This window comes from Cibotium barometz, chromosome 35 (genome assembly GCF_041138505.1).
Source record: "Cibotium barometz isolate CiBa-2024 chromosome 35, ASM4113850v1, whole genome shotgun sequence".
In the NCBI taxonomy this organism is placed as follows: Eukaryota; Viridiplantae; Streptophyta; class Polypodiopsida; order Cyatheales; family Cibotiaceae; genus Cibotium; species Cibotium barometz.
The window spans coordinates 47483606-47506494 of NC_141080.1; the positions used below are offsets into that span (position 1 = coordinate 47483606).

The window sequence follows — 22889 nt, forward strand, 5'->3', positions numbered from 1 at the left end:
TCTAATTGTTAGAAACGACAATAAAGTTGACTATAGTACATTATACAACACTTTTTTCCGAAGTAAGATTGAAACTGATTTCAGACACGTCTAATCAAGCTACAATTTTTTTTTAAAATTGTAACACAAAACAAGCACTTTTTTTTCTAAGTTTTTTGGTTTTTTAAACTCTCTTTTTTTAGTTCATGCCTCTATACTCACATATCCAACCTCACGTCTGTAGGTTCACATCTCCAAGCTTGCATCTATAAGCTCATGTCTTTTTTATCTAAATTAGGTTTACATACTTTATTTTTATAAAATAGACCTACCTGGGATACGAAATTTTATACATTAGACCCGTGACAGGATTGGTGTGAAATTATTAGACAATAATTACTTTAATGTCCCAATAATTATCAAGGACAAGAATTTTCCTTGAAAATTGTAGCTAGTCAATTTGTATGATGACAAGAATATCCTTAAAGGACGTAAGTAGATATGTCCTTATAAGTCTTTGAGGCAGTAGTAATTGTTTGGTATAATATTAGGTTTACCTACCTCTAGACTCACATCTCGAAGCTCATGGCTCACGTCTCTAAGCTCACGTATGTTATTAACTCACGCCTTTTTTCACAAGTCTACGAACTCATGGCCTAGTTTTTGGAGTTTTTTTAAAGGTTTCTTGGACTTGATGAGCGATGATTAAGGATTCTAATTCTAGTTAATGGTTATTTTACAAGTACTTAAGTAATTTATTATTATTTTTTGTTAGCTCTTACATGCTTCTAAGCTACCAATTCAAATAATGCATGGAAAAATATAAAATGTATAAGCAAAAATTAAATCTCACTCTAATTCATACTTAGTGGAGTTAAATACTCATATTTTTGGAGTGGATTCCACTTCTAATCACAATTGCTAATTAAATCTCACTTTAATTCATACTTAGTGGAGTTTAATACTCATATTTTTGGAGTGGATTCCACTTCTAATCACAATTGCTAAACTATTTCTTGGCTCAATTCAACAAGATCAAAGCCTTATGGGCTCCAAAATCATGCAATCACCAAGAAACCATGGTTTTCCCTCTCCAAGATATGAAAATAGAATGTCCTAATGCAAATAAACTTCAAAACAAAATAAAAAACAACAAAACTAGCACATCCAAGGCTTCAAAACTGTATGTTTTTCGGAGTTGACTTTGTAATCAACACCGGGCAATATTGGGTGATTACAATAGCTTGAAATGAACAGATGAATAAAGCTATGCCTAGGCTAATCTCCAACAACGGTGCCAAATATGTTCAAGTCAAGTTCTACCTTAGCCTAGCCAAAACATGTGTCATTAGATCTTGCCTTAGAGCCACAACTTGCAACGTTCTTATGTAGATGTGCTATCCGATCCATCGCATCCTTACTCCATTGTCACACCGGAATGCTCCATTGCCAAAGAGATGAAGGGAGAGCTCTCTATGCCTAGATGGAGGTAACAAGAGATGACCTGCGATGGTTCTCTCTCACAAAAGACGAGGGATAAAGGGAAAGCTAATGCAACCCACAACAATTCTATCTAGCAAGCATCCATCAAACAACGAGATTTAATAGCATACATGCAAAAAAGAGAGGAAAGAGGAGACCTTACAAGTATTCTATTGCAAGGAAATGATTGTGTATTGCTTATTGTTAAAAATGACTTACATACAGGCGACTAGTTTTCACACTAGACCAACCAAACTTAAAGATAGCTCAATCTCTATTACTAGTCTTAAGCACGTACATACACGAAGTCCTTAGAGTTTCCCTATTTGATATTAAGCACAAGGTAAGACCGCTTTATATGTTCCAACGCTATCTTACAAAAGATAAGTGCTTGTTCGAAAGAGTAAGATGGCAAAATGCCTTATGGTAGGTCAGACAGATGAAATCATGTTAACCTATGAAATGGTTAACAAGAAAGATTTGGCCATAGAGAGGATCTAGCACGAGAAAAGAATGCAAGGAAAAGAGCATGCATAAGAGTGAAAAAAGACAACATACTACAAGTTGCCAAAAGTGGAAGATTGTTTTGTATAAATTGCTAAAAATTAATCTAAAGAACTACTAAAAATAACTCTTCAAACATTCGAAATGCCCTTTTCTAGCTAGTATATTCCCAAAATTTTAATTGAAAGAAAAAAAAACAACATGTTGGTGCCCTATGTATTCACTATCCCAACTGAGAAAGCAATGCCCATCAAAGACGGACACACCATAAAAAATGTTCCATGCCACTCCTTAGCCTCCGCTTAGCCTCCGCCTTGGTATTGCTCGATAATGATAGAATTGAGAGAAGAGAGAGAGAGAGAGAGAGAGAGGTAGCAAGCTGCAAACGAGGTGATAAGTGGTTAAGGGGTCTAAAGACCAAGAGGTCCTGGGTTCCTGCGCCTATGGGTGAGCGCCTACAAGTGGTGAAAAATGGTTACTACAGAGGGATCTCAAGACTAAGGCTAGTCGAAAAAAAAAGTGGCAAGCTAATTGGGCAAGTGCGAGAGAGAGAGAGAGCAAAGATGACCGCCCTTGTCCTCACCCTTGTAGTTCGAGATTGAATCTCCGGAGATCTTCTCTCTCTCTCTCTCTCTCAGTAGATTCAATCACAACACAACGAAACCTCCTCTCTTTTAGATTCAATGATCGAAGAGAGGCGTGCAATAGTTGAGGATATATTTTTCGAAAACTAAGGTCCCTTCGTTGGTTTAAATTAAATATTAGTTTGAAAAAGAACTTTCAAGGCACATAATACATATTTCCTTCAAGGCACATAATACATATTTTCCTTCAAGGCACATAATTACATATTTTGCATTAATTAATCAGCTTATGAAACTGCCCCTTTTGCTACTCATGAAACTGCCCCTGTGCACGACTCATTGCCCACTGCTCATCATCCTCCACTGCTCGCCCTCCATCCACTGCTAATGTGCCTCCCAACACTAATCTCACACGCTCCATCCACTGCTTGTTCTCCCTTGTCAATTGCACCCTGGCATGAGCTCATCATCAACATTTGGGCTGCCCTAGAGCGCCCCCTACACTATCCTCATAGCCCCACAAACTAGTGCAACCCCGTAGTGAATGGATTTCCATGAGCTGCAGCAGGCAGCCATTCCCCAACCACCCGTGTGAAAGGCTGCACCAGCAGCACACTCGTACGTACAACTATCTGCGTGAGAGAGGCGTATGGCAAGGCTCCGTCCATGCCTCACACTCGTCAAACATGAAAATGTTAGATTTGAATTCTTTAAAAAGCCACAATCACAGAAGCCGTTTTGGTCGCCAAAAAAAGCTTGGGTATATTCTGATTATCATCGTGGTTGAAAAAAAAGAGGGATTTTTGGTGTGCTATTAAATATTCACCCAGCTGAGACCATCAGTACAATGGGCCTCCGTTTCTCTACAAAAAGATGGAGATCTGTACACACGGGCTGCTGCAGAAAACATTCCGTTAAAGCTGCCATCATCTTTGACTCGCTACAAGCTTGACGGGTGGGAAAGGATGCCAGTTGGGCATTCCCTGGATATGGCATTTGGCCTTTCCCTACACCTTCTACCACACCCTCCCAGCCCCCATGTTTCCACCCGTTTCCCTGCGTTTCCTTGGATCGATCTTGATTCGGCTTTTGAGAGGAGCCTTGGCTTCCTCCTCCCAAGGAATCCATGGAAACCACTCCATCTTCCTCGATGAAGGTCACCCTCTTTTGCCCATTTTCAGAAGCGGGCATCCAGCTCCTCTCATCCTCAATTGCCTCTCTAGAGGCTATAACTCTCATCAAAAGGGCTGTCGATAGGTGACTCGCTTGAGGATAGATCCAGCTCCCTTGCAACCCATGCTGATTCATGAGCAAGGTAGCACCTCAATTATCTAGTTTCTCAGCAAAGAATACATACGGACTGAGATCAAATCAACTCAGTCATTCTCACGGACAAAGTTCTGCAGCTGAGCCCCACTGAAATACACAATGCACATACATACTTCATCAGATAGCACGTTGTCTTCATGCATAACTCTAACCCACTGGCTTCTGTAGTTGGCTTTCTAGTGACTGTCAAGGTCGATGGTCACACGAGCAAGAATCTGGGCCGTCGATCTGTGTCACTTTCAGAAAGCAAAACAGGCCTGCTTCATGGGCCGTCACCATCAGGCTTTTCACTTTCCCTACTGAAATCTGCGTTGTCAGAGCCCCTGCACTTCTCCAATCAACATCAACCAGCCCTTTCCACTTACAATCCGAGCTGTCAGACCAGAACAACCTCTCTCGTCACTATCAGCTGCAATTATCGTGTCTACTGTCACTCTCACACCTCGAGGTCCCCCCAACCTTGACGTCGGGGAATAATCCCTGGTTGTCCATTCAGAATGGGCTCCCAGGGATCATTCCCTCTCTCGTGTACTTCCCGAGGCTGCCAAAGGAGTATCACAAGTTTCTCCTATCTGCAGCTCACCATTTTCCCTGGCAGAATGGACTGCCAGGGGTCATTCCCTCTCTCATCTATTTCCTGAGGCTGTTGAAGGAGTATCACAAGCTTCTCCTATGCTATGGTAGGTTGGAACCTCAGACATGTGATAATGACCCCTCAGACAATGGCGATTGCCATGGCCTGAGCTACAAGCCTCTCATCCATCTAACTGATCCTCCCCTTACCAGAGATTGTCCCTCAGCACTTATCGATTTATTGGCTCTCAGTTGACTAGCAAATTCCCAGATGTCACTAGCGATATACGGACACACCGCCATGGGCACGCCTCTCCAAGCCATGAGCAAGAACCATTTCGAGCATTCCTCAACGCAGAACCATTTGCAGCATTTACCATAGGATCCACCCTCAGAGACCATAGAGGATACGGCGGCCCCACCAGCAGTCCCTTCAGCCCATAGAACTGCAAGAGCCCACATACTCCCAAGCATCATGAGAGGACCCTCCCCGATGGAGAGATGAAGTCTCCTCCCCCAGTTTCACCCCTGCTCCCTCTCCCTCTGACCTTCCTGGTAGTAGCCTCCACTTTTTCCTCTCCCGATGCACACCTGTCCTTCCTCGCTGGCTTGTCCATCTATTGAGTAACCTTAGCCAGGCGCCACTTGGTCCAATGCTTCTTTGACTGATTTAAGCCATTATATCCTCGTCACCCATGCTTCATCTTCCTCCATTCCCGGGCGACCTCTAGGCCATAACCAAAATCATACCGCCTTTGGGTGGGAGACCAAGCCGCCTTCAGTTGGGCACTCAAGTTGCTACTACATAAAGATCTACTCAAGAAGGGGTGGGGGGGAGAGATATCTACTCACTTGATAGCCATGGATGGGTTGAAATCATGAGATGTAGATATGCTTGCAAACGCTGTTGTATTGGGTGTATCTTCAAGGAGTGCATCAATAACGTCTAACAAATGTCACTGAAAATCTATGCCTTTACCGTCCTTTTGAACAGCCTTTAAGGATGCACATGAGGTTAAATTGCTTGCATTTTCACGCGCTACCAATTCTATATTCAAACGAGTCAACAAAGTGCTCCCGTTTTGATTCACGGACATATAATTTCAAAATTTTGGTTAAAGTATGTCCACCTTTGCTGTCCATACGCTAAAAAGGCATTTAAGGCAAGTCGATCAAGACACAAATGCACACCAGACATACACAGCCACATCAAACATACACAGCGCACTGTATCAGGTATGTTTCTCAAGTCACATTAACAGCCTTGCGTGCTTGCCACGTTCATCTCAAAGACATCATGAAGTAACAAAAAATGAGCAGGCGTCCAGTAGGTATGTAATTGGTGGCAAAGTCTGATTGACCCAATGACAACAATCCCAGTTCTCTTTGAAAACAGGAAAAATAGCTTGGATCACCTTTTGAGACCAAACAAAACCTTTTCTATCCAAACCAGTCCATCATGTGTACCCTCTGCCAGCACAATTCAAGCAACGTTGTACCCTACACACAAAAGCTGCAAAATAAGCAACACCACACGCTTTGGGCCTACAAAAACCACCTACAATGTCACAACAAAATCAGAAGCCGTTTTAAAACGGTCCTGACCCCATAAGCAACAATAGTGACCCTATAGGCAACAATTGGGTAAACAAAGGGATAAAGGACACCAGCCAGCAGTAATACCTGTTGCCATCACACGTAGGACAGAGGCATGGTTTTGTGACGACAGGATCATACAGCGGTGTCCAATCAATAGTTGAGTTACCATGGCACAATTTGCAATCAACAAGACCTTTCCCCTTGCAAACCCTACAAGGTGGCGCTGTCTTCTTCTGTTCATGAAAAAAGCACACTTGATTTAGTAAATAGTTTTTCTTTTTGACAAGAATTTCTAAATCTTCTAGTACATTATATCATCTATATCAAGATCCAACTCAGCCTGTACAAATGAGAGGGAGTTATGTCCCCAAAAGACATAACTCGACTGGCAATATTGATGATATTGGCTAATGCTGATTAGTGGCTCAATTGTGGGACACTTAATAGTACTTAAGTGTTAGTAACCAATAATGAGCTAATCCTCACTTGGTTGAGGAGTATCTATACAAGTCAGGATTAGGCTCATTAATGGACACTCCCAAGAGGGTGGAGACCCAAGGAGCCAGGACCTGGGTCTAGTAGCTCAATTCTTACACCTGAATGGTGAGTCCTGGTGGTATGAGACACCAAGGCTTAGATGAGGAGGTCAAGCATGGTGTTGGTCTATCCTCACGCTCAGGGGTGCTCCTTTCGGGAGCTATGGCTGGGTGGTGAGCTAGCCAATCCCTCCGTGATGGCCCATGAACTAACTACTGTTTAAGTTTTGCAAGCTGAAGCTGGTTGAAAGCTCCCCATCAACACTCTCTGGGTACAAGTCCGAAACCTTTATCCCTTTGTGCGTGTTTCATAGTTTAATATTTCTCCACACTTAACAAAGAAAGAAACAAGGAGCAATTTGTCCTTGTGAGAGAGAGAGAGAGAGAGAGAGAGAGAGACCTTCTTGGCCTCAACAACTGCTTGAAATGCCTGGATGGAAACTGAAGTGGCCAATGACAAGGTAAAAATACCCGCCATTATTGTGCCTCCAGCTATCGCTATCAACTTAAGCGGACCACCTCTCATTTTAAAGCCTGCATTTCATGCTACATGTGGATTACGAGCCTGCTGCAGCACTGGTTCGACATTTGCAAAAAACTTGACTGATGATGCATCCATGCCCTTAACAGGAAAATATTTACATTAAAAAAATCTCTGGACTCATTCTTGCCTGCAAAACACTGTACATGCAGCTATAGTGGACGTTTTACAAAGAATGGCAAATGTGTGTGCACCTGCATGCATGCGTGGTGGTTTTTTCTTTCTTTTCTTTTCTTTTCTTTTTTTTGTTTGTTTGTTTGTTTGTTTTTTTTTGGTTTTGGGGGGGGGGGGGGGTGGGGGGGGGGGGGGCGCATGTGATGGGGCAGCTCCCTATAGTAAGGCCACATGGTGCACTGCTGCTCGTGTGGAAGAGCGCTCAAAGATCAAGGACAGACAAGAACTGGTCATGTGTGAGAAAGGCTGGACACCAATATTGGAACTTTGGCTGGTGTTCAAAGCCCTAAAGTGTGAAATGAGGTCTTTTAATCTTAATGTATGTGATTCCCATATATACAATCAAGTGATGCACGCTAAAGACTTAATGGAGAATTGAGAAGAGACTTGGTTTAGAGAGAATAGAGAGATGTGTTCTCTATAAGGGAGAGCATTCTGATACATTGGAAGAAAGATGACCTTCTCGTATTGTGTCACAGTTTACACCCCCCATCCCCCCTCCCCGGGCACCACACACGTGCATGAGCGCACAGAGAGACATGCCTGTGTTTTGTGCTTCTATAAAAAAGAATTGGATTCTGTGATGCTTTGCTTAGGATAGATGCGATGATGTGTGTGTGTGTGTGTGTGTGTGTGCACATCTTGAGGAGTCACTAGCACCTCGTGATAGCCACTCTTCAAGTCAATCCTGCTAAAGCATGAGGCACCCTACAACTTATCCAAGGTATCATCAATCCTCACTACAAGAAACCAATTCTTGAGAGTGATTTTGTTTAGGGCCCAATAACCAACACACATGCCGAAAGATCCATCTTTCTTCTATACAAGGAGCACGGGTGAGAAAAAGGGTGATGAGCTAGGTCTCACCAAACCCTTCTCAAGAACCTCATTCACTTGTGCCATAGTCTCTTCTTGCTAACTCGCACTAACATGATAGGCTGGTCGGTTAGGTGGCGAGCTACCAAGGATCAAATCAATGACCAGCCTTGCCGGCAGCATACTAGCATGCCATGACTTGGCAAAACAATCACCAAACTCACGAAGAAAATTCAGCGTACTAGCATCCAAGGACTCCACATGCACATTATCATGAGAACATCACCTGCAAAAATCAAGTGCGAGGAAACACCCTTCTTCATAGCTTTATTGATTTGAATGTAAGATACAGCAAGGATACTATCCCTAAGAATGCTTGCATTTATAACATGCTCTTTACGCCTATGAGTAAACACAAACTTCTTGCTTTGGTAGTCCTTTCTCGAATTCAGGCGTGCACGACAAGGCACCCCCGAAAGTACATTGCATCCAGAAAGGAGCAATTAAGAAATCCTCATGATCCACATAGCCCTGAATATGCATACGAAGCTTTCCAATGATGGGTGTATCCTTTACATTCGCATGTTGAACCCATGCAAGCAAGCGGCCAATGCACCACCGTTCCTTCCAAAAACTTTGAATGAAAACAAATCAATCAATCAGCTAGCTTGCAAGTAGCCCAGCTCACCACAAGCAACAAGGTGCCCAGCACTGCCATCAAATATTGCCCAGCAATCCTCAAGAGATGGAAGCCCAGCTTCCCAAGATCCAACTATCCAATAGCTAATTACCACCTTAGGCAAGTGCCCTGCACTTCCCAAGAGTTTCCCCGCTTGCTTCTCACAAATTACAACAACAACAGAAACAAGACTTGTTCTTCTTCACCTCCACGCTTCGATAATACCCTTCTCTTGTGGTTTCATGCCAAAAAGGGAAACAAATCAGTTTTAACAGCAATTTGGCAGCAATAGAGAGCTCCCAGGCATAGCAAATGTGTAGAGAAATGGCTGGAAATCCCATGTAACAAAGTACACATCCCACGTGTAAGGGTCGTAACATTAATGTAAGATCTCCATGTAAGGCAAGCAAGGTCTCTATATCTAGCCTCATGCAAAAAACGTGAGAGAGAAGAAGATGAACTCAAGAATAGCAAAAATAAACCTAACTTAGCATACCATGGTTAACCACCCAACCATTATATATACCAGTGACTCCGAGCATCCAGTGTGTACCTTCCCCCCTTGTGTCCTCGCCGATACCCCCATGCTACACATCACTGGGTCTTTGGCCAACAACCTTCACCCACGAACCTTACCTGTTCACACTTATTATTATAAGCAATGATATACAATAGTATGCCGCCATTGGTTTTCCCACAGAACGTCCGCGTGTCCAACGCATTACCGGCATGTAAATCCCACGTAACAATGTACGCGTCCCATGTGTAAATCCATGTGTAAGGGTCGTAACATTACTAGGGTTTGGTACTGGACTGCGGTTATTTTGGCTTACCTCCTGTCACCATTTGGCCACCCAATTGGTCCACCCGTGCTTTCTTATCATGTATGTACATTGGACTAGTGTCCATGGCAGTTGTATATGCCGGGGATTGATGCCACTCATGTGTTACTGTGGACTTGGCTTTCCGTTGGAACTTGTGCCTCCGTGTACATGCCCGGAAATGCTTGGTGGATTGGTGTTCCATTGGGTCTGGTACCTCGTGTACTTGCCTAGAGCACGTCTATTTTGGTATAGTCTCATGAACGGGGATTGTCCATACCAATGCTGCATTGCATAGCATCTTTATGTGCTTGCTTTGAAATTGCATGCTCTTTTCATGCTTGCTTGACCAATGTGTAGTTCCGGGTAAGGGGACACCCGCCCGCGAACCGTGCGTGTGAAACTGTCTGCTGACATGGTTATGTGGCATGTGGCAGGTGGTAAGTATTGGTCATAAACTTGGCCTTAGGAGTTAGCACTAATTTATAAGTGAGTATGTACACACTTCATTAAGTTTTGGGCGACCAAAACTCACTTATAAATTATGACCAGCCCGGTGTTCACACGCTGATGTCCCGAGGTGGACATAACCCAATGTCCACCGCCCAGACCTTATCCCCTTTGTACAAAGGGAGTAACCAACCATGTGTCCACTCTAGCTTACTCCACAAAGCACCTGCCTGCCACCTACACTGGACAACTCACCACCTCTCTCCTCCTCCTCTCTCTAGAGATTGGCACCTCCTCATGAGGGATATTGGGCTGTATTTTCTGCACATTCTCCTTCCCAACTCCATTTCCAAGCTTGCTAAGGTGATTTTCAAGCTTCCAAGAGTGATTCCGGATGCTAATCACTCTCCTACACACTCCAAATGACTGAAATTCAGCAAAACGGCTCTCTTTATTGCTGTAATTTCTGGTCTTTTTGCTGAAAACCCTAATTTCAGCCCTCCTTTCTCAAGTTGAACCATAGGGGAAGCTTTCCCAAGGTTCCCTTCATCCTCTTGAAGACTTTTGTCGCGAAGAATTGCGACAAATCGAAGATCTCTTCACTCCAAGGACTTCCATCGCGAAGACTTCCGCTGTCATTGACTCTACTTGCAATTGGTAAGCTTTAATGCTTAAATATGGAAGCAAGTAGACTTTATCCATAAAAGCATCATATCCATGAGATAACCAAAGATTTCTTCTCTATAAACTCGGACAGATTCGTCCATAGAAATTGCTTGTTAAGCCCAATATCTATATAAATCTCGTCCAAGAAAGAAATCTCCATAGATATATTTCATCCCAATAAAGGGAGCCATGAAAAGAATTCATCCCATTAAAGGGAGCCATAAACAATGTTTCCCTGAAACCATCTCAAGGCAAACAACAACACCTTTCTCCTTGCATAGCTATACAAGGGTTAGTGAACATCAAAAACACTTCATAGCAAAAGCACTAACTTTGCAAACTCAAAGTATACTTAGCTTTTCTTTGCCAGGTTGGTCATGAAGCCAAAAGAAATATCTCGTCACCATATCCTTCAGATATCCTGAGATATATCTCCATATAGCTTGCCTGTAAGCTTGATAATATAATCCACAATATTCATATGGAAAGAGTGCTAAACGTGTGCACATAAAGCCAACTCCATACTTCTAAGATAAATTTTGTGAATTCATAAATCCTTAGACCAAGCTGTCTATTGCTCATGCTCTTGCTTCATAGGCTCTGAAGTGGCTGGCCATGCTTAATAGCAATGATGGTAAGTGTGGTCCCCACTCCAGATCTTTTCTCTTCCTTATTGATAGAAGGAAGCCTCCGCTTCCAAGAAAGCCTATGCTCTGATAACAATGAAACTCGCGGCGGGTGCCCGGGGGACTAGGCCTTTGACACACTTGTTGATACCATCAATGCATATTAAAACATTTAAACATGGCCACAACCTTAATACATATCCATCATCACTTTGCATAAAACATAAAACTGGACAAAACATCCACAAATGCTGAAAATGGAGCTTGCACGTGTGAGACCGCATAGAGGCCGGAATGGGCCGACCCCCCCCTTGGAGTATTTTATTACCCAGGAGAATAATATCATGTACAAGCTTTGAGGGCCTTACTCTCCCCACGGGAGATGCCGGATTATCCATATACAAATGCCATAACACAGCCCAACACGAGGCAACCAAGCCGGAACATAGGCTGTAGAAATGCCGAGCCAAGAATATAATCCATATACCTCCGTGTGGGTACTGATTCTTCCCCAAAAAACCACGGGTCTTCATGCAATAGAGAGGGTACAGCAAGTATAACTCTCCATTCAGCCGGTACAGCAGGTACAATGGCTGGTACAGCCGATACGATGGCTGGTACAGCAGATACAACAAGTACAAAAGCTAGTGCAGCCGATACAATGGGTGGTACAGCAAGTACAGAAGCTGATACAGCCAGCACAAGGACTGATACAGCAGGTACAGTGACTGGTACAGCCGATACGGTGGCTGGTACAACAGGTACAACAAGTACAGAAGCTGGTACAGCCGGTACAATGGGTGGTATAGCAAGTAAAGAAGCTGGTACAACTAGTACAAGGGCTGGTACAGCAAGTACAAATGCTGGTACAACAAGTACAATGGCTAGAAATCATAATAAATGATTAAATACCCTTGCCTTCAGTATTTCTTCGCGATGGAAGCCTCCAAAACAGTCCCCAACAGCCGGTATTCTTCATGGGCAGCCTTCAAGTGAGAGAGAAAGAGAGTAGCCATCATTAGGGCAACCTGTAACGGTGGTAGAGGCTAGTGTGGAGCAAGAGAGCCTCCATTAATAAAGAGAGAGGGCTCCAATTTATAGATTTGGGCCTCCCATGAGCTAAAATGGCAAGAGAAGGTTACGATGACAAGTGGAGAACCACACAATAGCTGAAGTGACAAGTGTGAGGCCACTTGTCTCACTTTGATCCTTTTTCTAACAAGTGTCAGGCCACTTGTCTCACTTTGGTCCACTTTCTTGCCACATGTCCCAATCTAAGAGATGGGTCCTTCCATAATCTTTACCTCTAAAAATATCCCAACTGGTAGACATTCTGTCATAGGCACTTTGCCAACTCTTGGTATCTGCTCAATTCCAGATGTAATGACGCGAACAGAATTTCCATCGGGTCATAGGCTCACAAGGATCATTCACTGTAAGCTTCGTGTTCGGGTCCATCGGTGACGTGATAGGCTTGCAGTTCTCCATCCCAAAGGCCTCAAGCAACTCATGAACATACCACTGCTGAGAGACAAAGAACCCCCTCTAGGTCTGCCAGATCTCTAATCCCAAGAAGAAGTGGAGTACGCCTAAGTCGCTCATCCGAACTCCTTTGACAAGGCAGCCTTCGTCACTGCAATGTGCTCCACATGACCGCCAGTGAGAATGAGGTCATCCACAAAGGATGATCAACGTGACCAAGCCGCATTCCCGAAAGAGATACAAGTCAGGATCTGCAAAACTGATCTTTGAAATCTAGTCCTCAAAGCCTGGAGGCTACTCAACGTACACCTCCTCCTACAAGTCACCATTAAGGAATGCGGATTTCACATCCATTTGATATACGGGCCACCGTTGAGAAGAGGTAAGGACAAGAATGGTCCGAATTGTGGTCATCCTTGCTGTCGGTGCAAAGGTATCATCATAGTCGATGCCAGGCCACTGAGCATAACCCTCATCCACAAGTCTGGCTGTGTTTGTCCATCGACCCATCTGACGTATACTTGGTCTTAAAGACCCACTTGACACCAATGACTAACTGTTTTGACGGCCTCAGAACCAACTTCCAAGTTTTATTCTTCTCTATGGCATCCAGTTCCATTTGCATGGCTTTCCTCCAAGTATCCTGTGAAAGGGCTTCCTTTACGGAAGTGGGCTCTTTGTCTCGCATGATACGAGACATCAAAGCATAGTTTACCTAAGAGCTCCACTAAATGACTTTTGTCACGAACTCTATGCGATCTTCGAGGTCCATCCTCTGTGGTCCACTCGGAGGGAAGCTCCGTAACACCCGACTCCCGAATGGTGTCTTAACAACCACCTGGGTACTCGAACAGAACACGGAGCCTCTTGTTGCTGCGGGGACTCATCTCCAGCCGCAGGCTCAACCTCTTCAACTGACTGAGGCTGTCCATCTAGAACACCAAACTGGGAATCATCATCAGACTCATCTAGATCTCCAAGAAGTGGCGGTTCATCAACAGTGGAAGCTGGAACATGCTCATTAAAAACATCATCTCTGCTGACAACCACCTCATTCCGCTCCGGGTCATACAACCTGTATTCTTTGGAAAGAGAGTTATATACCACAAATACAAGCTTCTGGGACTTCGAGTCAAGCTTCTCCATCTGCTTCTTTGGAATGTGGACATAGGCATCACTCCCAAACACACGGAAATGGGAGACATCTAGTTTCCTGCCAAAATATGCCTCAAAGGGAGTTATCTTTGGTACTGAAGTCGTCAGAGATCGGTTGAGGATATGGACAGCCGTAGCCACAGCCTCTCCCCAAAGTGGACGAGGAAGATCACGATACTCCAACATCATCCTCGCCATCTCCACCACAGTCCAGTTCTTTCACTCAACCACTCCTTTCTCTAAAGGCGAACCTGTATTGGCCAACCTCCACTTGATGCCATGTTCCACACAAAACCGCACAAACGCATTGGAAGAAAACTCTCCTCTTTTGTCAACCCGAAGAGTCTTTATCTGCAATCCAGACTCTTTCTCCACCCATCACATGCCACTCCTTGAACCGAGCAAAAGCTTGGTCCTTCTAGGAAAGGAAATAAACCCATGTGAATCTACTACAATCATCAAGCAGCAGCATAAAATACAAAGAACCTCCCAAGGATGGGGTCTGCATAGGTCCACACAAGTCAGTGTGTACCAATTCCAAAGGTTTCAAAGCCCGCCTGGAAGCCTGCTTCGGAAAAGATTCCATATGCTACTTACCACGAATGCAAAAAATACAGCGTCCCTGCTTGCTACCAACATCCAGCATGCCAACCTCTATTTGGTCCCGGAAAGCCTGCCGCAGCGCATCCATATTCAAGTGGCCAAACCAAAAGTGCCACAAGTCACCAATCTGAGTGCCTGTCAGAGAGGAGAGTGCTGAGAGTTTGTAGATACCGTTCTCCACTCCGCCTTCCCATACAACCTGGCCTGTTTCTCTGTCCCGTAGAGCAACAGAATGCTCCTCAAACTCCACCCGGAAGCCAGTCCTGCAAACCTCATGCACTAACAATAGATGAAAACCAAGTGCGGGGACGTAAAGAACACGAGAGGAATGCTTCCCCCCTCTGCCATCGGGAATGATCTCCATCCTTCCCTGACTATGAATGAGTATAATGGAATTGTCGCCAATGAAAATGCGACCTGATTGCCGTTTAAGATCCTGTAAGAACTCACGGGAAGAAGACGTGCTTGGAAGCACCACTATCAAGAATCCACTCCTGAGTATCTCTAGCAGTGAAGCCAACTGCCTCCTCACTCGAAGAAGATGAAGCATCTGTGTCCAAAATCTCCAAGTGCACAAAGGCTGGAGTCTTTGCAACTGAAGCCGAAGAATCAGCACTCTTCCCGATACCTCAAAACCAACCAAGATCAGATCCTGTATATAATCGATCCTAGGAGAAGCAAGCTGCTTCTCATTGGAACCCTCTGAGTCTATCTCCTCAAACTCTATAACAAGAGTTGCCAAATGCTGAAAAGAAGCATCCTCTGAAAAGGTCGGCATCGCAAGATGTAAAGACTCTTTAGAAAAGATGGGATCCATCTGCTCAAACTCCGTAGTTGCCCAATGCTATACATAAGCATACGACACTGAGGTGGGCATTGACAAATGAAAGGACTCCACATACTCCTCTGAAAAAAGATATTGTCGGACTGATACAATCCCAACCTGATTCTGATCCAAATCCAAAAACTCTCGAAGTATCATTGTGCTCCAGGCACATTTAGCAACCACAGATCCAAAGCATTCCACCGGGTCGAAAGTCCATCCTCCAAAACAACAAACCTGCACACCACATCAAACCCAATGCAGAATGGCAAGGGGAGGGGCATCCTCAGAAGCATCACAAAGAGAGACAGAGGTAGACTTCTCACAATGAGGAAGGGAAGCAGGAATATAAATTGCAGTGGTAACAAGGTCAGATAGCTAACCTAGTACTAAGGAGATTGGGACAGACCTATCATCCACCCAGAATCACACAAGCAAAACACCCTCCTTTCTCTGTAAACACTGTAAAGAACACACGCTCGAACAAAATAAACTCTGCTCAAGATCTCTGAAAAGATCACTACTCTCCTCCAAAATCTGTAAACTCCCGTCACAGAAGACAGTCTCCACAGATACAAAACAGCTTCCGAAACTGATCCTCGAGTGAAGTAGCTAGCGATGGGCTCTCTCTGAGTGTAGAAAACTCCTGTGGGAAGTAAAACACAGCCAAAACAATGTTGTCCAGCAAAAAGCAACACTCCACCGCCAACAGAAGGCGAGGAACATGAAAAAACCGGGTAACTGTAAAGGCCAGGAACAAAACGCAGGTATAGATGCTCCAAAATCAGCAAAACACTGACTGAAATCAGAAATTCAGTAACCTTCTTAAGTGCCAAACTGCTTCCAAAGCCACAATTCAAACAAAACTTCCTTTGCAAGTGATCTGTGTCCACTGGAGAAGAAAATGCAGCCAAACAAGGGCTACAAACCTGAAAATTCAGACCAACCAATGTCCACACCTCCTATGAGAAAAAACGCTGAAGAGAAGGTATCTTCGGGTCCAACAGATGAAGCCCAGATGAAGGTAGAGCTACCAGCAAGATCTGCTCAAAAAAAAAATGCAGCAACAAGGACTGGAATTCTGAAAACATAGAGGTAAAAGGGACTATAGAACAGGCTGAATCTGGAAAAGCGGAAGAAAGTCCTTAGATCAGCAAACAGCATCAAAAGAAACGACTTGTAGAAAAAAAACGCAACAAAGATGCTGCTACTGTCCTCTACAAAAGAGGCCGCCAAACACTACACGGAGGGGTAGATGCTGAAAACGCTACAAATCTGCTGTAGGAAACACCTGTAGAAGAAAACGCAGAAAACTAGGTGCTGCTGCCTTGAAAACAATGCAACCCACAGGTGAAGGGGGGTTCTCAGAAGGTCAAAACCTGATATGGATAACCACAACATGCAGAGAAAAATGCTTGGAAGAAGCCAGCCAACCAACAGCAACCCGAAAGAAAAAAACACAGATCTGTTCGTCTGCAGAAAAACGCAGCCAGGAGAGAGAGGAGGGAGCATCCAACACTGTAGATCACCGACGCTCTGATACCATGATAGAATGCACAGCGGAAGAAGGAAAAGTGGAAACACAGGAGAGAGAGAGAGAGAGAGAGAGAGAGAGAGGAAACACAAGTGAAAACCTGCTCTCAATATCATCATCCAAAGGAATACATGTCCCGAGCAAGAGGAGAGAAAACCTCGTATGTGAGGGACCGCAGCAAACAATGCTAAGCAAGCAGTGAAGAATGAGGGAGGCAAGCCAACTATATATATGTCAACATGAAGGCAGCCGACTAGGGAAAAGATCCTCCACGACTAGGGAAAAGTGTCCTAAGACTCCATAAAATGGGGATAAATATGGGTAAAATAAGTGAGGGGCGACCAGCCCCTCAAGCTAACATGGTCAGTCCTAGAGGCTAAAATAGGACACCAAGCAACAAGGAGATGATGTCTAACAACCTCCAAATCCAAATGCAAAAGTAGTCAAGAGATTCGCCATGTCAGTGGGCCCACCAATTAAGTCCCAGTGGGGCCTTCCTCTTCGGACCCTCCTCCCCAACGTGTGAAGGGCCTGCAATCTTAGGTGCCTCCCCCAGTTGGCCATTCAGCGGCCTACCTCGTATGCACCCCCCCCCAAACCCACATTCCCTCGACTTTGGCTCCTCCTCCACCCCCCCCCGCCAACCATCTCCACCACCCATCCATCCTCTCCTCCTCCCACACACCCCCCTCCTCTCTGTTGCCCCCTGCCTCGCATCTTCACCCCCACCAGCCTCTGTAACGCCTGATCCTTCGCTCTCAGATCGGTCCGCTGATGACTAGTCCAGGCTTCAAACACTACTTTGACCTGGTGGACATGATCATCGCTGCTTCGTCGAGGCCCCCCCTCAGAGGGCACCTGGTGGACTACTCCTTGCAGTGCTTGTTGATTGAGTTTCTCTGAGATGGTGGCCTCTTTTCGTATGTGTGATCCTTCACCACTCTTGCCCCTCCCTTGGATGTGGGAGCCATGGTCTTCTCCTCATTGAGCATCACCCCTGGCTGCAAACTGGGATTGCGACTCGGTTGCCTCCACCAATTTTTTTCATTTCCATGGTTCAGTATTCATCATGGATACATTGTACTACCTTTCTGGTCTCATAGATCCTCTCTCTCTCTCTCTCTCTCAAATCAATTGAGAGCCTACGGGTCATGATGCCCTCATGACACAGATGCAGCAAATCCTCCATTCTGCAACACATCATTCTGGCAGCGTTTGCAACCCGCCCTGCCTCGTTTCAGCTGGTTACATACAAAGTGTACGCAAGCTTGAAGCCATGAAACGACTCCTCCCATCTTGCATCACAAGGGCCTGAAATTTGTCGGTATACGCAGCAAAGTGGATGACAGAACATGGTCTCTCTATATATGTTCAGCCACCATTTCAATATCTTGGACGGTATTATTGAGGCAAGAACTCAGAGATGCGTCTTCATATGCCACTAAAAAATAGGCATGCAGAAGCTTCAATACAGGTAAGCAGAGGGGAAATGGATGGTTGACAAAAAACCCTTTGAGGATTGCATACCTTGTCGAAACGCCCCAAGTTAGGTCTTCAGTTCATCTCTGTTTGGAGACCTCTGCACCGATCACCCTTTAAATTTTCTTTTCTTCTCAAAGCAACTAAATAGGACTTAATTAAACGTAGGTGACGGAAAAAGAGACTTCTACACCAATGATTTTTTTTTTTCGTGGGTCTCTAAGCATATTAATTAAATTTTTTTGTGGGTGCATATTTTAATTTGAATATAACCTAAGAAATACTAAGGTTGACTGAATTAAAATCTTAGGAAGACATTGTAAAAGCTAAGAAATTGTAAATCAAATACAAATCACATGTGTATAAACATTTATGTTTCAATTTCATTAATAAGAAGCTAAGAAATTAGTAACAACGACACATGTTATTTATTCACAAAGCTTACAAACGTAGGCGGAGTAATTACATTTGGAGAGAAGTAAAGCATAATACTAAACAAAACACACTTCTTCTTCTGTAAGACCAACGAACTTGCAGACTTCAGGGGGGAGAGCGCGACAAATTCATCACCATCCACAATGGCTTTTTTGAATTTATACACTCTCTCCCATAGAGATAGATAAGATGTACTATAGTCATGCGGTGATTAGGGTTATTGATCATCATCAATGACTATTGGATTTGATCGACTTCCTGGTGCTGTATTGTCGTTGTCTTGGAGTCCATCACCATCGTCACTTTTCTCCTCTTCATAATCTCTACTTCTTCTTGCATTGACGCACTAAAAAGTGTTCCGCTTCATCCACAATGGACTCAAAACCTCCACCTCCCGTGCGCCAAACAGAAACAATGCAAGGGGTAGAAACTGCTCAAGGAGCAGTTAATCGGACACTTCAGTGTTTCTATTGTCGTGGACCTCACAAGGTGGCAGACTGCATAGTTTGGAATACTTCCATGCCCATGGTCACTAACACCTTGCGAGCCCAATGTGTGAACGATGTGGCATTGATCACATGCTCCAAGATTGCCCAAGACGAGTTGCTTCAATGCAACTTATCTCACAAAATACAACTCTTAACATTAAGTGTACAAAACGAGCAATTGTCCACGGTACCCTTGAATGTGCTTACATGCTTATAAGCCAATGTTAAAACCCTAAGATCACTCTAGATAATTGTTATGCAGCATAAACATGCATAAATCAGGCATAAACTCATCTACCCAACCACCCTCGAGCCCAAGGGATGCATACATGAATTATAAATGAAATACATTATACCTCTACCTTGATGTTCCATACCATCAAGAGGTATAATTCCAATCCAATAGCATGTAGCTATAGTATAAAATGGTAGTGAGTAGATATGGACCTCAACACAAGAGACCATAGCCTAAGCCTCCAAGCCCCCAAGCCTCCCTTGAGTGTGCCCCATGCCCCTATTATATAGGAGGGCCCTCAAGTGACTCTTGACTCTCCATTTCCCATGTGTAACTCTTGGATGCCTGACCCTAGCCTTAACCCTTAAGGTTAGTCCTAACCCATGCTCCATGCTCCCATGCTCACAAGCCTAATGTGAGTTAGCCTCCTAGTATATGCACACATAATGTGCATATAACATACTTCCCCTCTCTCAAAACATTCACTCTTGCAATGAAAAGAAGGAAAACTGTGCTGAACAATCTCAACCGACTCCCAAGTCGAAACCTCTATTTCCCTATCTTTCCACCTAATTTTAACCTCAGGGATTAGTCAACTAGAAAGTTTCCTTTTCCTGAATTCAAGTACCTTATCAGGTTCATGTGGAATGTAGGATAAATCTTCGACTTCAACGAGTTCTTGAGGAGTAGCTGTGTAATCCTCACCTCCCAGTTTCCCTTTCAATCTATTGATATAAAAGACTAGATGAACTCTAACATGTGGAGGTAGTTTATAGTTCATACGCAACCCAATCCGATGTATAACTTGAAATTGACCACAATATCTAGGAGATAAATTCGAGCATTTTGAAAATCTTTAGGAACTTTTAAATAAACCAACGCTCCTGGTTCAAAAGATCGAGATGAGCGTCTCCTATCAGCATAAAACCGTGCCCTATCTTGAGCACTCCTCAAGCCGCCAAGCATAAAATCACACCACAAAATACAAGGATCGAATTTACCTTAAATCAAACATCGGACCGCTTTGCTAAATCAACTTTTGAGATGTAGGAGTCCAAGATTTTGTACACAATTGCACCCAAACTACTAATCTTATTTATGCAACAAAGGCAAGATACAATTATGATAGGGAGTATGACATAACTCAAGCCCTCACAATGACATAACTAGCTTCAAGCTTCTCTATGCAATCAAAGGTATTGATGTATAGAGAGAGCTCACAAGTTCACTATCTCCTTACACATATCTCCTTACACACTAGAGTTGGGAGTGGTGTACAATGTGTAATCCCCCTTCACAAGGAATGGAGGGGCTCTATTTATAGGTTTGAGAAGCCCCAATTAGGATTAAGCCTAATCAATTTTATTATGAGAAATCATAGATTATGGATTTTTTATTTTGAAATGAGAGTGGGCCTAGCTTCGGTCAGCATTTCCTGCATCACGCAAGAAATCCCTCGATGCATCAAGCTCGATGTCCTTAAGACTGACATCAATAGGTGCCCTGGGTTAATACCCATACATAAGCATGAACGGACTAAAACCAATAGCCGTATGTTTAAAACTGTTATAGGCAAATTCCATCATTGGAAGATATTTTTTCCAATTTGATGCTTTTCCAGAGACATGCACGAAACATATCCTTTACAATCTGATTCATACGCTATGTTTGCCCATCAGGAGGATGATCAGAGCAATTCATACTCAAAGTAGTTTCCTCGTTGTAAACCATTTGGAATAAAGTAGGAAAACATGGCATTATAACAGCAGGAAACAGGGATTCATCGGCGCCCCGACATACCCACATCTACACATGGAATAATCGACGTCGCGAGTTACCCATATCAACATAGAGAGTCATCAGCGTCTCAATGAGTCACATATGTCCATCCGTAAACCATCAGGTTGACTATATAAATCACCTAAAGTACGAAACTAGAGAAAGAAATGCCAACAAAGGAAAAATCCAAATTTCCTTAATCCGAACACAACAAGATAAACTCATTGAACTCTAAAGAAAGAGATTTCAACAAGTGAATATGTCGACGAGATTACCCTCACCAATACACCCATCCATCCTCTCCTCCTCCCACACACGGTCTGCTGATGACTAGTCCAGGCTTCAAACACTACTTTGACCTGGTGGACATGATCATCGCTGCTTGCAGTGCTTGTTGATTGAGTTTCTCTGAGATGGTGGCCTCTTTTCATATGTGTGATCCTTCACCACTCTTGCCCCTCCCGTGGATGTGGGAGCCATGGTCTTCTCCTTCTCATTGAGCATCGCCCCTGGCTACAAACTGGGATTGCGACTCGGTTGCCTCCACCAATTTTTTTCATTTCCATGGTTCAGTATTCATCATGGATACATTGTACTACCTTTTTGGTCTCATAGATCCTCTCTCTCTCTGTCAAATCAATTTAGAGAATACGGGTCATGATGCCCTCATGAAATAGATGCAGCAAATCCTCCATTCTGCAACACATCATTCTGGCAGCGTTTGCAGCCTGCCCTCTCCACATAGGTGCCTCGTTTCAGCTGGTTACATACAAAGTGTACGCAAGCTTGAAGCCATAAAACGACTCCTCCCATCTTGCATCACAAGGGCCTGAAATTTATCGGTATATGCAGCAAAGTGGGTGACAGAACATGGTCTCTCTATATATGTTCTGCCACCATTTCAATATCTTGGACGGTATTATTGAGGCAAGAACTCAATAGAGTCACCAGAGATGCGTCTTCATATGCCACTAAAAAATAGGCATGCAGAAGCTTCAATACAGGTAAGCAGAGGGGAAATGGATGGTTGACAAAACATAAAAAGCATCCTATATTGTAGCCCTTTGAGGAATGCATACCTTGTCGAAACCCCTCAAGTTAGGTCTCTGTTTGGAGACCTCTGCACCGATCACCCTTTAAATTTTCTTTTCTTCTCAAAGAAGCAACTAAATAGGACTTAATTAAACATAGGTGACGAAAAAAGAGACTTCTATAATTGAGTATATTGCATATTCACACCAATGAATTTTTTTTTTCGTGGGTCTCTAAGCAGATTAATTAAATTTTTTTAGTGGGTGCATATTTTAATTTGAATATAACCTAAGAAATACTAAGGTTGACTGAATTAAAATCTTAGGAAGCCTAAGGTTTGCAACTTTAGTAATTAAAATGTGAAGCCTATAAATCTGCCGACATTGTAAAAGCTAAGAAATTGTAAATTAAATACAAATCACGTGTATAAACATTTATGCTTCAATTTTATTAATAAGAAGCTAAGAAATTAGTAACAACGACAC

The 22889-nt window shown here is 43.7% G+C and overlaps 1 protein-coding gene across 2 annotated transcripts; it reads right to left on the minus strand.

The window, feature by feature from the left end:
- Window positions 1-5537: 5537 nt before the first annotated feature.
- Window positions 5538-22479, minus strand: LOC147618536 (uncharacterized). Of its 2 annotated transcripts, none has more exons than XM_086775179.1 (4): window positions 22452-22479; window positions 6987-7120; window positions 6135-6283; window positions 5538-5951 (listed from the first exon to the last, which is right to left on the minus strand). In XM_086775179.1, the coding sequence occupies exons 2-4, from the start codon at window positions 7110-7112 to the stop codon at window positions 5909-5911; spliced, it is 318 nt and encodes a 105-aa protein (XP_086631305.1). In that variant the 5' UTR covers window positions 7113-7120; window positions 22452-22479; the 3' UTR covers window positions 5538-5908. The 2 variants fall into 2 exon arrangements, with proteins under 2 accessions (XP_086631305.1, XP_086631304.1); XM_086775178.1 differs by lacking the exon at window positions 22452-22479 and adding an exon at window positions 18484-18599.
- Between the last annotated feature and the right edge of the window lie 410 nt (window positions 22480-22889).

Coding starts and splice junctions, on each gene's coding strand:
- LOC147618536 (XM_086775179.1), bottom strand. CDS start 7,112: ATGAGAGGTGGTCCGCTTAAGTTGATAGCGATAGCTGGAGGCACAATA. Junction 6,284..6,986: donor CAGTTGTTGAGGCCAAGAAG/GTCTCTCTCTCT, acceptor TTTCATGAACAG/AAGAAGACAGCGCCACCTTG. Junction 5,952..6,134: donor CCTACGTGTGATGGCAACAG/GTATTACTGCTG, acceptor TTTTGTGTGTAG/GGTACAACGTTGCTTGAATT.